General features: G+C 38.8%; 1 protein-coding gene across 15 annotated transcripts in view; it reads left to right on the top strand.

Moving 5' to 3' along the window:
* CEP350 (centrosomal protein 350) overlaps nucleotides 1-24,010 on the top strand; it is a 74,688-nt gene that overhangs the window by 19,647 nt on the left and 31,031 nt on the right. For 7 of the 15 annotated variants that reach the window (XM_048073463.2, XM_048073461.2, XM_048073457.2 and 4 more), the window contains 19 exons: nucleotides 3,289-3,402; nucleotides 6,385-6,528; nucleotides 7,712-8,364; nucleotides 9,005-9,126; nucleotides 10,671-11,734; nucleotides 13,293-13,446; nucleotides 14,644-14,807; nucleotides 15,780-15,966; nucleotides 17,362-17,582; nucleotides 17,699-17,862; nucleotides 18,641-18,799; nucleotides 19,003-19,137; nucleotides 20,025-20,197; nucleotides 20,524-20,643; nucleotides 20,937-21,103; nucleotides 21,617-21,813; nucleotides 22,335-22,519; nucleotides 23,201-23,288; nucleotides 23,668-23,814. In XM_048073463.2, coding sequence (XP_047929420.2) covers nucleotides 3,289-3,402; nucleotides 6,385-6,528; nucleotides 7,712-8,364; nucleotides 9,005-9,126; nucleotides 10,671-11,734; nucleotides 13,293-13,446; nucleotides 14,644-14,807; nucleotides 15,780-15,966; nucleotides 17,362-17,582; nucleotides 17,699-17,862; nucleotides 18,641-18,799; nucleotides 19,003-19,137; nucleotides 20,025-20,197; nucleotides 20,524-20,643; nucleotides 20,937-21,103; nucleotides 21,617-21,813; nucleotides 22,335-22,519; nucleotides 23,201-23,288; nucleotides 23,668-23,814 — 4,358 coding nt within the window. The remainder of the gene's footprint in view (nucleotides 1-3,288; nucleotides 3,403-6,384; nucleotides 6,529-7,711; nucleotides 8,365-9,004; nucleotides 9,127-10,670; nucleotides 11,735-13,292; nucleotides 13,447-14,643; nucleotides 14,808-15,779; nucleotides 15,967-17,361; nucleotides 17,583-17,698; nucleotides 17,863-18,640; nucleotides 18,800-19,002; nucleotides 19,138-20,024; nucleotides 20,198-20,523; nucleotides 20,644-20,936; nucleotides 21,104-21,616; nucleotides 21,814-22,334; nucleotides 22,520-23,200; nucleotides 23,289-23,667; nucleotides 23,815-24,010) is intronic. The other 8 variants (XM_048073456.2, XM_048073464.2, XM_067001760.1 and 5 more) reach the window with 5 other exon arrangements.

Below are 24,010 nucleotides of genomic sequence, written 5' to 3'. Positions count from 1 at the left end.
AGTGCAGTAGGTAGCCTGCATTAAAGGGGTATGTCTTCAGCTATATCTGGGGATGAGATTATATGGCACTAGGTTGATTTCATAACTCTGGCCTTGTAGAATTTAAGTGCTTTTGTATAAGAATAATCCAAATCTTGAAGTTCTTGGAGAAATTTGTGTCCCAGAGTTTTGTACACAAAGACTTTTTTTTTTAGAGGCTCTCCGTGGATTCCAGAAAACAGAACGTTCAGCTGTGTCCAGCTTTCTTTCAATGTGTTTGGGTCCTCTGAATGGACCCAAGAAGAAAGTAAGATTTCTGTTCTGCAGAGGCTATTAGGATAACTACTGTGGTGTTATTTAACTACAGCTCCCCTAAGAAGGGTGAATACAGGTAGAGCAGATAGAGACATAAGAAACTATTTAAATAACCCAGATTTTATTCCCTCTACAACTTTGTCACCTTTGGTAAGGCTTGATTGAAATACGGGAGGAGGGACTGCGTGGCTTTGCAGTGGTAAATTAACAGACCATTACCACTGGAGTTTATTCCATGTGAAAGTGTGGGAAGGAGTGTTGAATACTAAAAGCTTAGAAAATTGTTACTCATTCCTCTTTACTTGATGACCTTTTGCAAAGCATTAAATACTGTTGTTGGAGATTGGATACACAGGAAGAAGGATTTTTTTTATTCATTTTTTTTAGGTAATGAGCTTATTTAGCAGCACAGGATTTTGATGCTTAAAACTGAGCAAAGATTATAAAAATTGCTGCAATTTCCTTTAAAGTTGAGCTGCTAAAAGACCAGAGATGTAACACATGCTTTATGTTTTCAGATTTACTGCTCTAAGACCCAATCTTTATTCATTTTGCACTCTGGACAACTGTAGTACCACTGACAGCTCTTTTCCCTAGGTAATCTATAGTAGGATACCCAAGTGGCTTTTTGATTTGCTGGACTGGTTACAGTGAAGAGCTGTAAGGTTGAATTGCTTTTGACTGACTAAGCTGGGGGGAAGGGGTAGAGATCAGATGAATAAAAAGGAAGGGGATGGCAAATAACATCCCCTGAGAACCTCTAGTTTTGAAGCTTAAGAGTTTGCTTATTACATATTAAAAAATAACTTCACATTGATCAAAACATATTTAAAATTAGAGGAAAACACGATGCTATTGTAAAGCTGTAGGTGTCTTTTTGTATGCTGATAGTGTAGTGGCTCATATGGAAATGATTAGACTTCAGTTTTGTTTTGCTTGTACAGCTTGAGATTTTTTTTCTCGGTCTTGCTGAAACAAAGATTCTGATACTGAGGTACCAAGAATTTTTTTTGGAATCATTCAGAAAAAAAGTCCAGAAGGGGCAGCCACTCCTTTTCAATAAAATAATTCTGCAAATACTCTGTCCAGCATTAGCTCATGTGTTTAATGCCAAATTTCTTAAACTTTTAGTCTATGCTAGCTTTTTTCTTAGTTTTGGCAAGCATAATATGAATGGTTCGTGAGCTCTTTATAGGAATCTGAATTTTTGAAGTTTCATTATGTCCAGTTAAGAGATCCAGTTAAAAAGGTAGGCATTTGGATCGTGTTTTCAAAAGACTTCTGTCTGCAAAAGGAACAAGCTGTGTGTATGTTCAGCCATATGCCTGTTCTGCTGCCACGTGTAGAACAGCTGTAGTGGAATGTGTCTCCTTTCTGACCTGAGGAGATTATATTGAATAGCTGATTCCGAGTAATCAAATGCTGGAGCTGCACGTAATATGTACTGTAAATGTATTTTTAGCCTCTAGAATTATCTATCCATTAGTTAATTCTGTAATAAAGTTACAGCAAGTGGACTTTTGGGTGTGTATAATCACTAGTCACTTAGATTGAAACTATTCCATGATCTCTAGTGCTTAAATAAGCTGTAAGATTTCTAATACCTGCAGAAGCACTGTTATTTTCTGCAATGAGTTTTTTACATGTTAGCACAGACCACGCAGAGTATCTTTACCAGTTAGGCTGAAGGATATTATATTGATCCCAGGATTCCAATAATTCCGTCTTAAAGATGTTCAGAATTGGCGTCACTGAACAAAATTGCTGTAATACGAATAGAGTGAGTGGGAAGCAGCTTGTAGTTTCCTGACATCAGGAAGGAACTGTCTGGCACTGAGAGAGGTGAGGAGACAGAATTTCTGCAAGTGCAGTCACTGAGGCCTCTGGTACTTGATGCATTGATTCGCTCTTCCCTGTGCTTGTTGTCAGGCTTGAAAATAAATGGAAAATTGGTACGGAAAGGATGTAGAGGGGGAGAAAGAATCCTCAAATTCCCTTTAGTATCACCTGTTGTTCTGACTCTGATCCTTCCTATTGGTCTCCATCAGAGTGGATTCAGCTGAAATTAGATGCTATAAAAGCTGGTATTGGCGTCAAATTGATAAAACTTCATCTTGATCCGTGTTGGATAGAGGAGCAAAACAATAATAATAGTGGCCATGGCATTTCTTAGATACAGTCTGGTTTTACTGGGATTAGGAGAAGTATCTTGCCCGCTGTGGACTGCTGAGACTGAATGTACAGCTTGCCTGTCCTTCCTGAGCTCTGTTCATTTTTGCTTTCTGCCTGTGGCAGCTGGGAAACCCAGTCAGTGGGGTAGTGACTGAGCCACATCCGATTTTCCTTTTTCTATGTAAAACTGTAAAAACATGGTAAAATGACTTTATTTTGATAAGTGTTCTTGGCACCTCTAAAGCCTAAAACCTCATGGTGTCGTAAATGAGGGCTTCAGTGATACAGAATAGTTCTGCATCATTGGGTGAATTCTGCAGCAAATGTTGCAGGAAGAGCAGACGGGTGTCCTGTCTCACACTGCGGCTCGGAGGCAGCGAGCAGATGTGCTCTCATGCGTTAATGTGGAGGCAGCAGCCTGGGTACATCAGCAGTGAAGGAACTGGGTGTTCTTACGGAACGTGAATGCTCTAAAATGAAATGGTTATAGTAGAAGAGAACAAAGAATTGTTCCTAACTGTCAAAATAGCATTTGAGATGGAAAATGAACTTTGTAAAGATCTATTACAGCTTTGCTGTGGCTTCATTGTGTTCCAGTGCATACGTAAACAATACTTGATTCAATATTTTTGTGCTATAAGAATACTAAAATGCTGGGCTGGGAGTAGTTGATCTCAGTATATGATCTGGGAAAGTCAGTGTTTCTCTGAGTATTGTGTTTCTCTGAGCTTCACTTCTTCAACCTAAATGTTGAGGCAAGCTTGCCATTATATGTTCTTTCCCATGAGATATCATCACTCAACAGCTCTTTTTTATTTCTAGAGGATTCAACAATGAAAGAAAAACCTTGTGAGAGAAACAAAGAGAGAAAAGCAACCAGACCAGTGCGGAAAGTTCAAAAACTGACGCGGTCGGCAAGTCCAGACTCCAAACAAGGTGACTAGCTCTAGGCTGCTGTGTGTGCTTCAGAGATGAGTTTTGTCTCAAGAAATAAAGAGAAATCAAGCCTCTTGCTTTCAATTCCTTTGCAGATGTGCAAAAATGTTGTGTAGATTGTATGATGCGTTGAAGATGTGTATGTTCTTGTTCCCTTGGTTGTGTGTGCTTGTTTAATTCTTGGATTATTTTAACTTTCTACCTTTCCACTTACTGTTTAGACCTTATGGAAACTGCTGGTGAGCGTATCTTTCTCAGGGGATATCCTGAGGTGTCTGTCAGGCCAATGCAGACGAAAAGTAGCCGTAGCTTTGTCTTGGATCCTGCTTCTGTTTTGTGTGGAAACTTGTTATTGCCTGCCCTACAGCTCAGTGAATAATGCTGAGCCAGAGGAATGGAGATGGTACCAAAATGCTAGGACTTGGAGAAGGGGTAGGGATGGAGCCAGTGGGTCTTGCTGAGTTGCCCTCAGTGAGGATGCTATTCTCGTATATGATTTCTCTTGATTTGTCAGTCAGGAAGCAAAGAACAAGATTCCTTCTGGTTCTTCTCTGGCTTGGTGCTCTGTTGCTCTTCCATACCCTGTGTCAGATTGTTGCTGTCCTTCAGTTCTGGCTTGGCCTGTTCTTGGTTGTTTCAGTTAGTGAACGATGTACAAGTACATTCCCTGACAAATCTTACAGATCTTGGTATGTGAAAAGAAATGTTTATTTCTTTTACCAGCTAAGGTGTGTGGTGTTCTTTATAAATTATCACTGTTGTAGTATGTTACCACTGTGTATTAAGTAAAACAGAACTCTTTAGAGAAGGTAATGTGAGCAGGTTACTGTAAAGTAATGTCTTATAGTAGGAAATGAAATTAACTGGACATGGAATCTGTCAGTGCTTCTTAGTTTTCCAATTATGCTATTTTTTGATATTGTAAGTAACAAAAGAATCAGGAAGACTTCATCTGCTTCATATTTGGTTTGAACTCCCATATAAAGTAAGCAGTTCTGAATGCAATCACACTATGGAGTAATTTTGTTCTTTAAATATGTGCAAGGTTAGTTGTCACTTGCACCTCTTAAGGTTTTATATTTCTCCTTACGTACAGCGACCCATAATCCATAAATGTTTTATTGAAGAAGGCCTATTAAAAAAGGGTACTTTAAAAGGAATAAACTATTGCAGAAGGGTTTTGAGAGTGAATATGCATTTTTGCACACTGTAAGTCATTGAGCTGCATGCAGGTATTTTGTTGTGATAGAAAATTAGCAGTCAGTATGCTGATCAATTCATTCGTAAGGAAATGTACTACACCAATGTAAGTATTTGTGACAGTCCCAAAGGAGGGAGGAGAGATTGTCACAAGTTTTAATGGTATTGATTATCCTCTGTAGTGGATTAAATGTGAACCAGATTTAAGTGGCATATCAGTGGTGATCCATCCTTCTCCAGCCACAGTAAGATACTGCTTAACATAGCCAAGGCTATAAATAGCCACAGCTCATGTTCTGCTCTGTTAGCTTGTTTTAGGTCGAACAGCTGACTTGAAGTGGAAGATGAGACTCCACACTGTCTTTTTAAATGTGCACAGAAGTAATTGAGAATTACGAGTCAGGCAAGAGAAGCCCTTTGGCTGATGAATCTCTTTGAAAGAGTCCTGTAGTGACATATTTCTAATAACAGATTTATAAAATACTCAGATTCTAATTTACAATGCAAGTGATAAGGACTGTTAGTAAATGAATAGTGGGTTACAGACTCCTTACTGAACAGATTTTCTGGCTTAAAAAAAAAAAGTGGGGGATGAAGGGAGAGGAAAGAGATTGAGGACTGTGATTGCCAAAGCACTATTGATCTGGTCTCCCGGATTTCACTTTAAGTTGCTTTGGTACCATGTTTTCAAACTCCTGTAGGGTCCTGGAGAACAATCATTTCTTGTTTGTCTGTTGTGTTCAAGCTGTAGCAAATGAGCTTAGGCAATCCTGGTAGGGACAAAAACTGAAATTGAATGATTAGAGATCAACAGCAAATAAGGTATTCAAGTTAGGTATCTTTCTAGCAATAAATATTTCGGAGTGGTCTGAAGTAGTTTATTAATACTTTACTCTTTTATTTGATGCTTTTCTCCAAAGTGCTTTAAGACATTTCAAAACATGATTAATAATATTTGAAGTTAGTGGTAGGAAAGATGAGATGAATGAACTTAGCATACTAACTATAGATACTCCAGTACCAATTTTTCTATTTGAATTATATGTAGTATGATAAATAATACTAATACCATTGTGATTGGGTTTATGCCATCTGCAAAGCAGCCTGTTGTGAATTAACTACCAGCTAGTAGGGTAATATCTCATTTTTTTTCAGTCAAGGTACGGAAGTGTCAGCTAGAGGATAGTGAATTAGCATTGTGTAAGACAACTGCTGCTCAGTACTTTTTAACCTCCTCACGAGACACCTATCTCAGCAATTATCTGTAGAAATCTCTCTTTCGAGTTCTTTCTAGGAAATGCTTCATCTTCGTATTAAAAAGATATTAGCTTTGTTCTTTACCCTCCACTTTTGTATTTGTTCCTATTAGAACATTTTAGATCCTCTGTCTTTTTATTTACTTTATTTTCCTGTCTTAAGTGGAGATGAACAGCAGCTTCTCAGTCCTCTATAAATGTCTCTCCCAGGTAACATTTGCTTGTAAGTTTTAGGCCTATATAACCCTTTCTCTTTTTTAGTTTGGTTTCATAAGGCTGTAATGTTCTGCAGTATATTTTGGGTTTTCACGCTGTGTTATGTTTAGGCAGGAAGCACTGGTAGTTGTGCGATTCAGCTGTTGGGTGTCTTCATGGTACATTGTTATCATGGCCACCTAACTGTAGCTGTACCATGTACACAGAATTAAATGGTACAGTAATGATTGACTGTTGCAAGAAATACTGCTTTTTGATACATTGGAAAATCCATCTTGTGGTTGAATTTTATTTATTATTTATTATGCAGGTGGAAACTATGTAATAAGTGCATCCTCCTGGCGGGAGGGACAAAAGCTAGTAAAAAAGATACTGGGTCCAGCTCCCAGAATAGAACAGGACAGAAGAGCTGTATCTAGTGACAGAACAGGACGAGAGAGAGCTGCTAAGTCTGGTGAGTTGTGCTGTACTTTATCACTGTGCTTTTTTCATTGTTCTTAATTTATTGTATAACTTTGCATGTCTGCAGAATTATATAGGTGCCTGATATGGAGTGTAATTGGTTTCTTATTAAAATAACTCTATTTTTAACTTGGGGGCATCCAAGGAGAGAATTTTATTCACATCCATGCATAACCTCTTCCTGGGTGGATTCTGAACTTTTCTCGGTGCCATAGGAAGTCAGCCCTGCCCATGCAATTGACCTGCAGCACATGCTGTGAAGGTGCTCAGGAGCTCTGAGAAAGATAAGATATAGGCTGCAACCGGAAAAAAACAGACCACTTGCACTCTCTTTGCCTCTTGAGGCTAGTGAGGAAAGGAATGGCTAGAAGTGGTCCACAGACCAGATGAATTTTCCAGATGTGCTGCATAGAATACTCAAGCTATGGTTGGACATCTCCTCCTTTTAAAGGAATGATGGTTCTTCTAGATACTGTATAATGCCATCCATAGGCGTCATAAGTCCTTCATTCATTATTCCACTAGACCTTTTCAGAATTTGTCCAGAATCTCAGACAGGGCAAATAAGCAGCAGGTGGTAGCTACTGCTATTCATATTCCTCTGAGGTGTTGAGGCTAGTAAGAGGATAAAGGGGGTGAGCTCAGTTTAAGCAGAGGCTGCTGAATTCAGACTATGACACTAAACATTTGAAGCAAAAGCACATTTACAGTGAGATCTGCATAGGTAATACCATGCTGGAGAATTGCAGTTGAGGTGACTAAGCAGTGTTTTGCTATAAAGCAAGGGAATCTTTCCCAAAATACTGAAGAAAATTAATGGAATTGTTGGTGGTGTGTGCTTCGATGTCATTAGAAAAAGAGGGGGTATATTATACCAATTTAGTTAAACTGGTGAAAATACCAGTCTAAGGCTGTTTGTGCAAAGTTACATGTAGTGTTAGAACTGGGGAAGTCTTCGCATGCAAGAAATAGGTTTTAACAAAATGAGTTGTAAAATTTTAAGTGTGCCTATCACCGTTTCCGTTTTATGACTGCACTACTTGCCACGAGTTCTTATCACTACAGTATAGCTCGCTCCTTCCCCATCCTCACTTTCACAGCTGTTTCATTGATAGCATGTAGTTCCCAAGTTTGATTTTTACCTGAAATATTTCACAAGTCTTACTCTTCAACAGGCCGTATTGGAAGGACAGGTTCAGATTCTAGACTGGATGTTACACGGAAAACCTCTTCAAGAAGTTCTGAACGGTCAAGGAGCAAAGTACGGTCTGAGAATAATTTGAAGAAACTGGAATCTGCTCTTCCAGATGATAACCAAGATGATCATACCTCTGTAAATAAAGACTTCCTGCCCTTGGAGATCCGTGGAATTCTCGATGACTTGCAGTTGGATTCCATGACTACAAAACAAGAAAAAAATGTGGAAAAGCAGAATCAGAAGTCTGTTTTGCCTGCTCAAAACGTTAGGAGCCACAGTCCAACCAAAAGGAAACCAGACAAGGTAGCTGCTAGTGAGGAGCCTCAAGTGATCTCTAAGAAACGTCACTATGATACAGATGAGGTTCGTCAGTACATCATCAGGCAGCAAGAGGAGCGGAAGAAGAAGCAGAATGAAGAGAAGAAAGCACAAAAGGAGGCAACAGAACAGAAGAACAAAAGGCTCCAAGAACTCTACAGAAAGCAGAAGGAAGCTTTTACTAAAGTCAAGAGTGTGCCTCCTCCTGAGCCTTCAGCAGCCAAACGGTTACAGGAAACTTACTCTAAGATATTGCTGGAACATACGTTTTTAGAAGAGCCATCTCAGCTGCCTACAGTGCAGGAATCACAGGTATAGCTGATTCACTAACAATGTGTTGCAGTTGTTTGCAAGAATAGGAGGTCATATATCTAGGAAGGTCATGGCTTGTTCTGGTCTGCTTATCAGTTGAGAGAACGGACACAAAGTTGTGTGGCTTTTGCTTAAATACACAGAACATCCTTGCTGCTTCTCAGCACAGCAAGGCCTCTCTTGAAAGGTGAATGGAAATAATCTTTCTATTATAAATAGAAGCAGAGTTCAGAACATTAAGTAACAACAACTGTAATGGCTGGCTTTTAAGAAAATTGTAAACACCTGTCAAAGGGTGAATAGAAGGGCTTTGTGTGAAGTCGCTTTCAGTCAGTGAACAAACTTGTTCAGCAGTGAGTTCAGTAAGCTTGCTAACCAGAAGCTGAATGTGAAGGAAGATTAAGATATGGTAAAAGATTAATATCAATTTGATGTGTTCAGCTGAGCTAATTCAGTATATGAGCAAAGCTCCTTTCCCATTCTGCTGAGACACAAACATAAATGTCCTGTGTTTTTAAATCTTTGCATGGTAGGAAAGATACTATACTTAGAAATTCAAGCCTTTTCAATTTTAATGAGATGAGCTTCTAAACTCTACAGATTTCTGAAAATGCATTTTTCTCATTATATTCATTTGTAGCCCAAACCTGGTTATCAGCCATCTGGGGAATCTGACAAAGAAAACAAGGCTCAAGAACGTCCTCCTAGTGCATCTTCAAGTAGTGACATGTCACTGTCAGAACCGCAGCAGCCACTACTGAGGTGAGACATTATGGGCCTTTTCAGAGAGAGGAAAATATTCTAGATTTCAACTCTAAGAGAGATGAAAATATACTAGCCTTTTACATTCATATTCTATAGAGACTAATTGTCAGTTTGACAATCAAATTGTCAGTTACAATGTTTTCTCACAGTAAGGAAGAATCTGATGCAGAAACGCATATGAAATTCTTGGCTATTAGTATTTATTGAGTCTATAAATAAAGTGAATGGTGGGTGCTGCTAATCTTTTGCTGACATCAGAGAGATGTGCGTTTCAAATTGGGAGACTATTTCCTCTGCTGTTGCCAGCAGGCGAGAGGAGATGACCGTATGAATACATCTGCTGTTTTTTCTTTTTTGGTTTGTTCAGTGTTTCCATTTCATCTACTGTCTTGGAATCTTGCCTTTTTTAAAAAACTCTAAAGTACCAAAAACCTCCGCTTCAGCTTGGAACTAGCCTTACCCTGTTTCCTATCTTATCATTTTCCTGTTGATAATTGTTTGGTGTCTTGTCAGAGGCTTTTTCTTACTGAAAGTTAATGTGCCTAACCGAACATTTAGGTAAGGAATTGAAAATCATAGAACTTCTTGCACGTCCTTAACTGCTCAGTTGTGCATATGTCTTCATTTTTAATTACATAATATCTATGCATAAATATAAACCGGCTTAGTTATCTTAACCTTCCCTTGTTCAAATCCACATTGACTTTGTAAATTCTGTGAGGCTTCTTTTCCTTCATGAAACGTTCAAAGAAGAGCCAGGAATGCTGTGTAGCATTGTATATAGAATAGGCTGCTAAACTATATGCTGGTAAGTATTTTAGTGTTACGTTGTAAGGAAAAATAGGTGTAGGTACTCGTAGGGAGGGAGAGATGCAACTTAAAGGGCTGCATATGGTATGTTGTGAGGCTCATAATAAACAGATTTTTGTGGGGGACTTTTCCAGGATTCCTAGTATTCAGAATACATGCAAGTGATAGCAAAGGAAGCTCCAAGGCAGCAGCTTTGGAAGAGGTATATCTTTCTACAGAGCTTTTATCATGCAAATGGTAGCTACCTGGGAATAAATAAAAAAAAAAAAAAAAAAAAGGTGTCTTACAGCACTTCGAACATGCTTGCATTTCCAGTCCTTTCTAAGTGTTCATCATGTCATGTAAGCGACAGCATGAACAGCTCCAGTGAAATGTGGACTGAGTACAGCTGGAGGGCGAAGACTAGGGCTAAGAAATCCCATGTAGATGAGGGGAAAAAAAGAGAAGTTTCCTCCTTTATGAAGTCAGGAAACTTTTGGAAAAGGGTTGCTGCTGATTATGAAAACCTTCTGCTTGTTACATCTCTACAACACACGTTACACCATAAACAGCATTTCAAATTTGGAAGGTGCTCTGCTTTTTATAACATTCTGTGCAACTGTTTTCTGTTCCGTTCCCTGCCCCTCTGATTCCCAGAAAGAATTTGTAGAAAATAAATTTGTGACAATGAGACTTTCATCTAAAATAACAGTACTTGTAAGTCATCAACTTAAACATTTTTTTCATTTCAGAAGTGACTTGATGGAGCCTCCCTGGGTACAGCCAGACAGGTTGAGCCCAAGAGTCCAGCTCTCACACCCACAAGGTCTCACGGGCTCAAGTGGAGGCCCTTGCTCCCAGCACTGGACTCTGGAGCAGGTGGGCCTTTTGTCAAAGGAATGTGATGCAGTGTTGGCAGGCAGGAGGAGCCACGCTACACCCGTGGGCTCGCTGACCTTGATGTCTCAGCCATACATGAATTCACCTGCTGCACAGCAAAATCTCTTAGGAAAACCTACTGCTAACCAATATAAGAGCAAATTAGATCGGATTGAGGCTTTGAAAGCTACAGCTGCTTCCCTTTCTAGCCGAATTGAGAGTGAAGCCAAAAAGTTGGCTGGGGCTGGTATCAATTATGGCACCATGTGGAACTCAGACCATGAATTTATGCAAGAAAACCAGGACGATGGACGGTGGGCAAAGGCTGTGAGTCCTCCTGTGAGAGAGGAAAATGAAGATGCTTTTTCAGCCAGAATCCAAAAAATGCTGGGTACCTGTATGTCTCATACAGCCTTTGATGACAACCTTCCTGGGGTAGGCAACCTTAGTGAATTCAAAAAGCTCCCTGAGACAATCAGGCCTCATACTGCCGCAGTCAGCCTTGGAATGAGGTCCCCTGCCGGTCACCGGCATGAGGGGCTACTGGGACATTTGTCCAAGAGACAGACCGACTCCCTGGGCCGTGAAAACCAGGCTTATGGGCAGAACAAAGCTGTAATTCCTCAAGAGTCCAGCATAGACTCCATCAGCGAAGGGCCCCTCCTGAGTGATGGAAGCCTCTCTGAGGAGGAAGGAGGCCAGCACAAACAGCTGCCGCTGAAGATGCTGGAGGCATTGAAAGAGACGGATTTCTGTGTTCGGGAGAGAAATGCTTTTGAACCCATAAAAGAATTTCAGAAGGAAGCTGAGAAGTATTTGCCGCTTTACACTCAGACAAGTGGCATGCACAGCAAGGGGCCGTGGGAAGAACTAGCAAAGGGAAGCCCGCACAGTGTCATCAACATCTTTGCGAAAAGCTATCAGCTTCATGGAAAGGGTAAGGAGAAAAATGGAAGAATTATTCAAAGGTCTTTTGAATTACTATTTTCAGTTCTGTTCCGTACATTTGTTAATTCACAGTTAAGGAATGGGCTTTGAGATGCATTGGACATCAGTCTGCATAATGCTTTCTCGCTTGACTTTTGGAGGATAAATGATCCATTCCCCCTTTTTCTTTTGAGATTGTGTTTGGTTGCTGTGTATTTCCAAATCAGTCATTAATTCATATTCATATGTTGGATTGTATGTGTTAAGGACTCTCATAGTTACAGAACTATAAATGTAAATTTTACATTTACTGTATCCAAAATTGCATAAGGAATCTAAATTTCTCAGATTAAGTTTGGAAATCAGTGTTTTACGATGCTTAGCTTTACTACATGCAGTACCAAACAGTGCACTTCTACAAGCCTGCCAAAAATCTCCTTGCCATAAGCCACTTATCTGTGTCTTTTCCCACTGTTTATCTCTACTCTGTACAAATACCGTTCTTTTAATTTTTTTTTTTTTGACTAAGGTATATTTCATACCATCTTCCCAGTTCCTAGCCTGGTAAGGTTATAAATAAATAGAAGTAGAAAGGCCCTTGTGGTGATGAAGAAAATAGTCCTGCCATTTTTGGCTTTAGGTTTCTTTATTGTGTGAGTAAATGGAGCTGCCAAGGAGAACAGAGCCTCTGGTTGGGAATGTGCATCCTCCAATTATGTAGGCACTTGAGATCATCTGGAATTAACGTATCTTCCTGTTGTCTTTCTTACTTAATTTAAGGCAGAAAGATGAAATGCATGCTTTATGCAGCACTTACTTAGTGGCATAAACATGAGTGCTTGCATTATATATGGAGGTCTCGCTACACGCACCTTGTGGTGGATTATTAAAAACATGTAACTTCTGTGGGTGAATGGTCTGGACTTTATTTTGCATCATTGTTCAGATCAGTTTTTTGATAAATGTCTAAAAGTAGTGTAACCCATTCACTCTTAATGAATTAAAACTCCTGTAACAATATCTTAAGGTAAGATTTTAGTGTATTGGTACTTAAACAAGCACAGGTGTTAATGTGTTAAGGCATGCTTTACAAAAGTCTCCTGCAGGGTGCTTCATTGACTTTTTCATTTCCTTGTACAATCTTTTTCATTTTTAGTACTGTTCTCTTACCTTCAATTCCTCATTTTGAGGAGTGAATGGTTTTTGAGAAGTTAATTTTTCTTTTTTTTTCTTGATTTTTTTTAATGTCCCTTAAATATGATTGCATTTAATTTTTCTGCAGATGACTGCACTCTCAAGCAGTTAACCTCTTCAAAAATATTTTATCAGGAGTGTGTTAATGAAGTGGAGTATTCAGTAATTTATCAAAACAGGAAGACTGCCTATTTTGTGTTAAAGCTTCCATGGGATATTTCTACTGTTGTTCTCATGATCTTTCTTGTTTTTGAAAGGAAGCATTTCTAACTCATTGTAATTGGAGACATTTTAACTTCTGCAGCTTTATTACCTGTTTGATGGATGTTGCTTTCAGTATTATTTTTCTCTTCCATTCTCTTCGTCCCCACTAGTGTTTGATGAAAGGTCAAATGGAGGCTCTTCCCTTCTGCGCCCTTTGCTGCCTGCCATGAGCCCCCCAGAAAGTATTGTTTCTTATGAAGATGATTTTGCCTCATCGCAGGGAAGTGGCACTTTAACAGACAAAAAGATTGCACGTGATCTCAGGTAACTGTATGTTAGACTTCCTGGAAAAAAAAATCAAAATGCAGAATTTGAGAGAATGCAAAATGTGTTTCATATGCTGCACAGCTTTTCTGATATGCTGTATGGTAACAATACTCAAAGTGGTCAGGTATTGCCTGAGGATCTTGCAGTTAATTTAGCAGACAGCGCAGCTTTTAGACACAAAGGTTAGAGTCGAGTGCTTCTGACCTTCGCCTGATTTTCGTTATTCTTTCCTTAGTCTGGCATGTAGCATTCAGCAACGTTCTGACCCTTTGTAGTCAGGTGAAAATCAGTTCTCCAACTTGTGTGGCTGTTAGGATGCTCAACTGGTTAGTGTTTGTAAAACCTATGAGAGAGGTAAGATTTGAAAGTGTTAAAATACGTCCACTACTTCGTAATTTCAGAAAAAGCCTGTAATTGCTGTTAGTTTTAGTAATACGGGATAATGGATACATAAATCAGCTGTAAGAACTTTTTAAGCCGTTTTCTTCAGACTAAAATTTGAAGACTATTAATCTTAGACTTTCCATGTTTAGTGGCTTACTGCTGGATTCATGTGGCTTCGTGAATCTTCTGAAACCTTGTTTTGTAATGAGATACACTTGCATCTTTTGTGCACCTTTGGGAAGACCACACATAGTGTGTATGTGCTGTTAATTTTTATTTTTAAACCTCAGAAGGAAGGAGAGTAGTAGACGCTTTGCAAGCTGAAATTCTAAGTTGCAAAAAATGTTTTCTTTCCGAATGAAATTCTTGATAAGTCTTCTGTTGGTATTATTTAGTGTATGATACATTACCCCTTTTTAGAAATCTTTTATGAAATATCATTATTGAGAAACGCTCATATTTCTGTCAATTTATTGATGATATTAAGTGCCCAGAGATGCAGTCATAGTCAAAGTCATTCTTGTGTTGTCCAAGTCAGTAGTCAAATAGCTTTTAAGAGTCTGCATTGGAAGGGATGGTTGTTATCCATCTGTTACTGATCATATTCTTGGAAGTATATTTCAGCATGTTGAATATCATGTCAAAATTCCTAATGTCTTGAATGTCATAGTTATTAATTTCAGAATCAATGCTTTTCAAGATGGGCTGTTTAGTGCAGTTTTAGTCCTTTCTCTCAAACTTCTTGTACACAGTGTAATGGGGAGGACTTGGAAGTCTTTAGTTAATCACCGTTAATGTGTTCCTTTTTAGTGTTGCTGGCAGCAGTAATTCAAGCATTCAGGAAGAACTTTCTAGTAGAAAGTCTCCCCATGAATCTCGATCTGTAGAGCTTGCTTCTCAGCATTCATCTGGACCAAGATCTGCAGCATCTTCTCGCTCATCTGCCTCCTCTAAAAAGAGGGGGAAAAAGGAGCGTAAGTGCAGCACTTGACTGTAGGATACGTGTATTTTTGAGGAAGGTTTTAAGGTTTTCTTGGTATGAAAATTGTGGTCTGTCTTTGTGTCCAGAAACCAACATCTATCACTGATAGGATGATTTATTTATTCATCTAGTAGTTCTTTCCTAAATTTTTTTGACTCATATTCTTCTCTCACCTTAAAAAGTAGTTGTCTGAAACTAAATAGCAAGGAGGTTATAAACAATAGTGATTTTTTTCCCCTCCTAATACATCTTTCTAACAAATTAGTTAGCTTTATACTTTAATATCTTATGGCAACTGTTTTCAGGCTCTGAATTGAGGTGCTAATAGGGTGCTAAGAAATTGGGGTTACAGCCACATTTATGGAGGATTTTGCCTGTATGCTTCATCATTGGATCACAGTTTTCTTTGGTGCATGAATGATAGACTGTACAAATAAATACACTCTTCAGTAACTTCTACATTACAAAGCACGAAGAAACCTGAGATTTGGTACACTCTTGCTATATAAGCAGTGAGTAACATAAGGAAAAGCTAGGTTTAAAGCCAATAAAAGAATCAAAAAAATAAGGTTGGATGTCCCCAATTACCTTTGTTTCATATTTTTTCAAAATTTTCTAGCTTACCAAAAGAAAGGTAGGCTTTATGCTAATTATGAGTATTGAAAAACTCAAATGCCTTTTTTCTGTGTTTAAACTGAGAGTGTGCTGAAGTGAAAGCTGGGTGATACTTTTTTTTTTTTTTGACAGTGGATGCAATATGCAGAAGAGAACTCTCCTGTAGGAAGCCGTCGCATTTACATTTCTTGCTTGTTGGATTTGCATACTTGTAACTCAAAGGCATCTTTAAATGTTGGGGGGGGGGGGGGGAATGTTCACAATTATTTGTTTTGGGGCTCCTGTTGGCTAGGATATTCATACTTAGAATACTAAATATCAATTTTTTGACAACCTTGTTCATTCTTAGGGTTGGAAGCTTACCATGGAAGTTCTCACCACTTTCCGGAAGAAGATAAAATGCCATCTGAATTAGAACGGGGATCCCAACAAGCAAAGAAGTCCTTATCGAGTAGTAGAATTTCTAATAAGGACCATGAGCAGAACCCAGATACAGACAGCACATTAGAAAATTTATCTGGACATTCCCTGCTGAGGTAATATGAACCTTGTAAGACTGTATGTGAGTATAACTAAGATGGGTTGTGTGTTATGGCATGCTACCAAAAATAACTGTGTGTTTAGATATAAAAGGGAAGTAACAGAAACAATCAAATGTTAGTAAGACGGACACTCTAATGTGTACATAAGTCTGCCAAGTTCTATGAGCTGATGCTTTAAGAGAGGAGCTGCACCTCAGGAAAGTGTGTACAGGAAGAAAAAATTACTAATTTTCCTGTTGCATCCTCTGTTTGTCTGGCTATGAATGCAGTTTGTTTTTTTGCTAATTGTGCAATGAAGACAGTTATGAAATACACTCGGTGTAGTTTTCACTGCATGTTTTTCTAAAAAGCAACAGATAATGGTCTTTCACTCTGTGAATATAGAATGGTTCTGAGGTATTGACTTAACATTAGTGGCTTTCACTGATAGTATTGGGTTTGAAAGGTTCTTTGCCCTCTTAAGATGTGCCAAGTATGTATAGCTAAAAGTCTCCCTAAGGGATTTAAGCATCCACTATTAACTCTTCTTGGCTTAATAAAATTAGAATAGTAAATTTCAGAAGTGCCTGCATCATTTTCTATATGTTTGAAAATGAGATATTTAATTTTCTATTAACAAGAAATGCTACAGTAGAATTTTTAATGACTCTCTAAGTCAAGTTTTGGCCTTCCAGCATTTCATTGCATGTTGGTGAAAGAGATCAAGACATGGTGCAGTGGCTTATCTGTCAGCATACTAATACAACTGTTTGCTTTTTCAAAATACTGCTCATGATATTCTGATATCAAATATTGGCCTGATTTCCTGCAATTAAAAAGTTCCTCACCCAAATTCTTGAAACAGATAGGTAAATGCACGTGTATATGAGTGTGTCTTGACTTTCAGATGCCAGCTTCCTAACAGCAGATACTGAAAGCGCTTGCCTAGCCATTAAGTGTTTTCTTAGCCAGATACCAGACCAAATTTTGTTGAAAGATACCAGACCAAAGAATCCCATTCACATGAGGCAACATTATTGATGAGGGTGCTTGTACTTTCTTGCCCATATTTTAATGACCCCTGCAGGTTTTGCCATAAGTGGCAATCTTTTTTCTTGGATCAGAACATGTGGATACCGTATTATTTTTTTCATGTATGCTGAGAAGATGTAATACTTGAGGAAAAATAAAGGTGCTGTAGCAACTTAGCCCTAAACTGGAATGTAGGTGCAAAACCCATTTCATGAGGCCATTTCCTAAAGCAGACTGGGCCTGTGCAAACTACAAAAGAAGAGGTCTTCTGCATAGATCTGTTCAGTGTGTATAAATGAAGGAGCTTGGTTTGTCATCTTATCGAATAACTGGACTTAAGAGAATACTGACTTGTTTCCATCTTGATTTCTCCATCAGTTTCTCAGACAAGGGAAGATCCCAGAAGACGCCAACTTCTTCCCCATCTCCAGGTTCCCAAAAAGTGTTGCAGTTTGATTCTATAGGCAATACAGCAGAAAGAGCCAAGTCACCTGCTGGCTTTTCTGGAAGTGCAGCATCAGGGCTGAAGCCTAACCTAGCCTTCTCTGACTTGAGTCTGGGAACTAGTAGGCCTGCAGCAGGAGCAGCTTCAGCAAGCGGTGAGTTCTTCTGTTAAAGCCATACTAATTGCAGAGCTGTTACGTTTTTGCTCTTTATTGTATAATGTGGGGCACCAAAATCCTGTGAAGGCTGACCACTAAGTCCTGTCCTGCAGGATGTATGCGCTTCTCCCCTGCTGGTCTTCAGCACCGTTTGTCAGCAGAATTGAACTACCTTAGTGCCATCGAGGAGTCTGTCCGACAGCTTTCAGACGTAGAACGTGTACGAGGCATATCACTTGCCCAGCAGGAGAGCGTTTCTTTGGCTCAGATTCTAAAGGTAGTGGAAAAATATTTCCTTGTATTAACATTCCTATTTTTTTATTTTGTGAGAAAATTAATCAAATTAGGTTGAATTATGCTTTTGTTATCAATGCAGAAAAATCCTAATGGGCATGCTCAAGCATCTCCGATGAGGTCCATTTTTTAGGATTAATATCTGTTTACTTTTGTATTTATGTTGACACCAAAGAACTGGTGACTGTACAATGTGTCATTAATATACCGTTAGCTAGAAGCACTGCTCTGGTTGTATATGTCAATAAAATAAAGATCTGACTATTTACTGGGTTTGATGTTGCTTCCTAATCATACAGTGGTCGGTGTTGGAAGCAACCTTAAAGGTCATCCAGCTCCAACCCCCTGTCAAGGGCAGGGATACCTTCCACAAGATCAGGTTGCTCAAAGCCCCATCACTGATGCCATGCATTGTGGTTGTTTAGGCTGGATCATTTGTCGTATTCCATTGAAAGGATGGGTTTGGTTGAAATTTCCTTATGCTGACAAGATTGCTTGTTTTAGTTTGTTGAATTAAGTGATTTCAGAAGTCTCTTTTTTTTTTTCTACACTATGGTGGAAGAGTAGGAGGACTGTGCATAGTTAACTGTCTACTTAAAAGGGAGAATGTCAGTCAATAGGATAAAAATTTGACTTTAGCAGAAAAGGCACCAGTAAACAAGACCTAGATCTAACAAAGGTAGTTGCAGCAAGTGGCTAAGGCAAAAAAGTTCTTTGCATTTACCTTCAGTGCTTAAAACTTTTTATTTCCTGGTCTGTAGGCACAGCAGCAGCGCCATGAAAGGGACTTAGCCCTTTTGAAAATCAAAGCTGAACAAGAAGCTTTAGAAACTCAGAGACAACTGGAAGAGGCAAGGCAGAAGGCAGCTCAGGTAATGCTGCCCTTCAAAAAATGTGGAGTGTGTAAGAGGCAAAATGCTGTAAGTAAATCTGTGCCTATGAGTATTCTTAATCTGAAGCTCTGAACATACTAAAATGGTGAAGGGGTTTAATATATCTTAAAATAATAATAATTCTGTCTGGGGCAAATTTCAAAGTTTTTTTCTAAGCTTTGAGAATTAAAACAGTACATATTATAGACAGAAAATTTTGACAGGCTGAAATCTCTGTGTTTTCTGCATAGGTCCATGCAGAGTCACTACAACATCTTGTCCAGTCACGGCAGGAGGCTGTAGATGTGCTGCAAGAGCCCACGTGCAAGGTTGTAGCCAAGCAGGCAGAAACTGCACTTCTCACTACAGATGCAGCTCACCGTGAGGTGAGATCTTGACTGAAACAAAAAGTTGTTTTAATTTTAGTATTAGTTCAAATACTGCTTTGCCTCTGGGTTATTCTCTGTTCAGTATAGCTTCTTTGCTTTCATAACATGCCAAATGATAGGACTTTAAAGGAGCTTTTCTGGTATTAATACTTGGAATTTGGTCAGCAGCCTTAAATCCCTGTTCATGTTTCTTAGGATCTTCCAGTTAACTAACCATTCAGCAGTTTGTTCTTCCAGGACCGATTGGTTATAGTGAACATAACCTCTTTAATTTGTAAGCATTATACTCCACCAAGTTTGCTCCTGTATCTATATCACATGCAAATCAAATTGGAAAAGTAAGATTTATGACTATCTGTTGATGTAAGGCAGCCAATTTTAGACCTGGTAGTTTGCATGATGTTGGAATTTACATTTGTTGCTCCCTTTTGAGGGGAAATAATATATCGGACTTTTGGGGTAAGATGCACTTTCTAATGCAAATGAAAATGTTGTTTCCAGCGTGCTTTTAAAAATTAATTATAATTAGGTCTTTGCTTTCTTTTTGATTTGCTTTGCATTCTTGCTCTGCTCTGTGGAGATCAGTGTAGTGAACAGTTTGGTTAACTTGATGAGAATAAGATACAGTAATTGGTGTCTTGTATCACATATCTTAGCTTCATATTAACAATCCCACTCCCCATAAGTTAAAGAATATGGATCTATAAAGCAATATGCACCTCTTCCAACCAAGGCTGACATGTAAGTAATTACAGACATCTCAAAACTCTTACGTGTTCATTCAATAAATCAGTAAATTGCCTGCAAGAATGACTTTTTTTCAAAAACATGTTGATGCTGAGAAGCTCATTATATTCCTCTTTTTTTTTTTTTACTCTACTCAGATGATAGAGTTAGCTCGAACCCAGATCTCAGACACTGTAAGTGCTCCAGCTGCTCCAGTCACCACATTATTTGACCACCAACGGCAGCATCACTCAGAGTTCGTGAAACAACTGAGAGCCCGAACTGATACAAACAGGTTTTGCCAAACGTTTCACATCTTGGGAACGGGGAAGTAAGATTTGTTAGTTTTTGCTTAGCTTACTCTTGAAGAAAACTATAAGATGTCACATTAAGTGAGCATTTAAGAAAAACTTAGATTCCATCTTTACAACCTTAATAGTGTACCCTGAAAGTGAGATGCTAACCGATTCTGTGAAGGTCTATATAAAAGAGTAGGAAAAAGGTGCTCTGAGTGTATTATGGGATGATTTAACTTGTCTAAGGTTTTAAGTGGTCTTTTCATAAGTTCTAGCTATTACTTCTTCTGATAAAAGTATATGGAAACTATATTTTTCTTTAAGACAACATAGATTTACCAAAACCACTTTTCTTTCTCAGGAAATGTGAATCTGGTGCCATGTCACAAGGTAAAGAGGAGATGGGTGACTCCAAACAGACTTACTCACCAGTGTTTGATAGTTATTCAGAATCCTCAAGATCAAAGGTTCATGATCGGAGGTGAGAACAGATTAGATTATGTGTTTTTTCATTTTGTTTTGTTTTTGCTATAAATAAGAAATAAATTTTTGAAAATACTTGCAAAGTGGTATTTGAGACATTTCCTTCAAGTGTTCTTTTTGTTTTTTTTTAAAGAGGTAAAGGGGGTATTAGACCTTCAGCAGGTAAACCTGTCTTAGATTCCAGAGCTCAAAGATTTACATCCCTAGTGGCATTTGCTTTGTCTTTAATTAAATATTTTGAAATGTACAAAGTAATATCTTAATTAAAAAATATATTTCTTGATGAAACAGTAGTACCAGCAGCCGCCAAGAGAGTCCTTCTGTTCCATCTTCTAAGGAGAACGAGAAAAAATTTTCCCGTCGTGAAAAGATAACTAGCAGTATTGAAGAGCAGGCTCATACTGGTGTGGATGATTCCTTGCCGAGTGATAGTATTTTATCACTGCCAGATGAAAAAGGTTAGCTGTATTTGCATGTGATGAATCTGAAGGTGGTAAGGGTGGGGGGAGGCAGGTGCTGTTTCAGAATTAGTTTCTGAAATAAATGAGGGAATATGCATAAAGAAAGCTGAGCCCCAGCTGAATTGGTAGCCTCTTAAATAGGGGACGGCACAGTGAGACTGGAATCTTTTGAAATTTTGCAAATCAGAGTGATGGAGTCTGTGGGCTATTCTACTTTTTGCTGTAACCAGATGTTCACTTGCTGAATAAATAAGCTGAACACCAGATGTTTCGGGAGCCTCAAAAATGTGTTTATACCTGTATACAGAATTCTATTAGGTCTTTTTAAGCTAGATAATAGTATTATGTCCTCTAACTTAAGGTCACTCTTCCAAAAACCCTTTTTTCTGCATTAGTCTTCTCCGTCTTTCCTGCCCCTACCCATCACAAATTTACTGGGTTGAGACAGAGTAAAATGGCCTTCGTGGTACATACCTGAGCATTAACCCACTTCTGTGATTTCTTCCTCAGATTCCGCTTCAGTTGCAACAGAGTATTCCCTGAAGTTTGATGAGTCCATGACAGAGGATGAGATTGAAGAGAAGTCTTTTCGGTCTTTGCTGCCCTCAGAGAGTCATCGTAGAATTAACTTGGAGAAGAAACGGGGTAGTCGTGATGATTCTGATGAGGAAGTCTCCCCAGAAAAAACAGCTCTGTCGTCTATCAAGGTAGGTCAATCAACCATGGTTAAGGTAAATTAACCATGCCAGTTCAATCATGCTCGTGAGCTTGGTGAGCAGTTCTTTGTTGCTTGTGGTTTACAAACTCTGGTTCCTTGAGCATCTGAAAACAAAGTTGTATGAACATTCTGGATGTTACTGTTGTACGAGTGAGATGATTTGTATTGTGGGACAGTCCATCCAGGCCTCTACCTGTTCTCTAGTGGCTTTGGAGAAGAGTGATTTTTCTGAGGTAGGTTACAAAAGCCCAGTGGATGAATTCTTCTGCTATGCCTACTCACAGCTAGGAGGTGCAAGAAGATGCTTCTCTCTGCCCCATGAGAGGACATCCCAAAACTGTTATGCAGGCAGTGCAGAAAAAGCCGGTCTACAAAAGCTTAGAAAGAGAAAAAAGCTTCCCTTCTTGTATCTAAGTGTGTGCATGTGTGTACATGTGCACACAGTTTGTAATTGAAAAATGCTTTGGAATTTCTGTTATTAAATCATGCCAAATTTGTCTTGCCTTTCAGGAGCTAAGCATGCCGTTCTCAGGGGGACAAGATAGTTTCTCTAAATTTACCATGGAGATGGTACGGCAGTACATGAAAGAGGAGGAAATGCGAGCAGCTCATCAGTCCTCACTACTTCGGCTCCGGGAGAAGGCTCTGAAAGAGAAGACAAAAGCTGAATTAGCTTGGCTGGAACATCAGAAGAAGTAAGATAGCGCTGAATATACCTTGTTGCTAACTGACCATTTTCTTATACTTCTACTTAATTTTTTTGTGATGCTTTGCTTCTACCCCACTCCTCCCTCATTAATATCAGTGGTTGAACTTCTGTCATCTGTAATCTGTGCAAATGTTACTATCACTTGAAAAGAGCAGAACCCAGTTTGTAAGTGTGCTTTGATGTTTACACTGAACATGGCTTGATACAAGAATTTTATGGAAATAGTACAACATCCAATGTTTGTTCTTAGTTAGAGAAGGTAGTTTTTATCCATTTCTCTACAAGTCTTAATTCCAGAATGTATAAACCTATCGCCTGATTATGATTTTACTATCACCTGGTTATGCTTTTATTTGCTTGATGTCTATTTGAGGTCTCTTTAGTTGACTCAGGTGCAATTTCGTGAATCTGGGTATGTGTTGTCATTAATGATTTGTTTCCAACCTTACATATCTTTGTCCTGAAATGCTTTTTGAAGTAACCTAGAGATACTCCTCAGTGGTGACCAGACTTAATCAATAATGCTTTTTCACGGTCATCCTCTCTGTATGAGAGAGAGACCAGAGACATTTCCCACCAGACACTTCATTCCAACTGCTTTATCATTGTGGGCCTGACAAATGATTATAAAGTAATGACCTAGGTGTCCTTCTTTTGTCTTTTTCAGGCATTTGCGAGACAAGGGAGAGGATGATAAGATGCCCCCTATTCGAAAGAGGCAGCGTGGTCTGCTGCTGAGATTACAGCAGGAAAAGGTAATTGATGCCCTCTAAGAAAATCCTGTTGATACCTCTGTGTGGTCATTAAATGCTTTGGACATTGTAGAAGTTGAGAATTGAGAAAACTATGTGCCAGGTTTTTGGATAGGAAAGTAGCAGTATTTCTCAACCGTATGTTTTATTTACTTTTTGGTAGTATTTAACACATTGTTTTAAAGGGTCCTTCTGTATCAATAATCTCACAGGTTGAGATTTGGATGTATTAATTGGTCTGCTATTCTCCGCTGCTTAAGCTGCAGGCTAGATACCTCATCACATAATTTCAGTAATCCCATATCACAGACACTGACAGCTTCAGAATGTGTTCAAGAGCTGTCTGTCACAGTTCTTTTGCTTAATCTTTTATACCTAAAAGGCAGAAATTAAGCGTCTTCAAGAGGCTAACAAGGCTGCTCGGAAGGAGAGACAGCTGATCCTTAAACAGCAAGCGGAGATAGAACGAATCCGTCAGACTACAATGAAACTGCAGGAAAAGTTAAAATCTGCAGGAGAAAACAAGCTGGTAAGTGTTCAGTACAGAAAGTGGAGTCTTCCCTCTTTGGCTATGCAGTTGGTATTTGACTTCAGCTACACGCTTAAAAAGTACTAAATTGGACCTATCACTTAGAAACATTTATCTCCCCCAAACCGTCTCATCCTGTATATCTCAGCAATTTTAGTTGCTTAATTTCTTCAAACTGTTGTTTAAAGGAAACACA

This window comes from Anser cygnoides, chromosome 8 (assembly GCF_040182565.1).
Source record: "Anser cygnoides isolate HZ-2024a breed goose chromosome 8, Taihu_goose_T2T_genome, whole genome shotgun sequence".
NCBI lineage: Eukaryota > Metazoa > Chordata > Aves > Anseriformes > Anatidae > Anser > Anser cygnoides.
The sequence above is the reverse complement of the archived record's forward strand: the minus strand, read 5'-3'. Positions and strand labels throughout refer to the sequence as shown.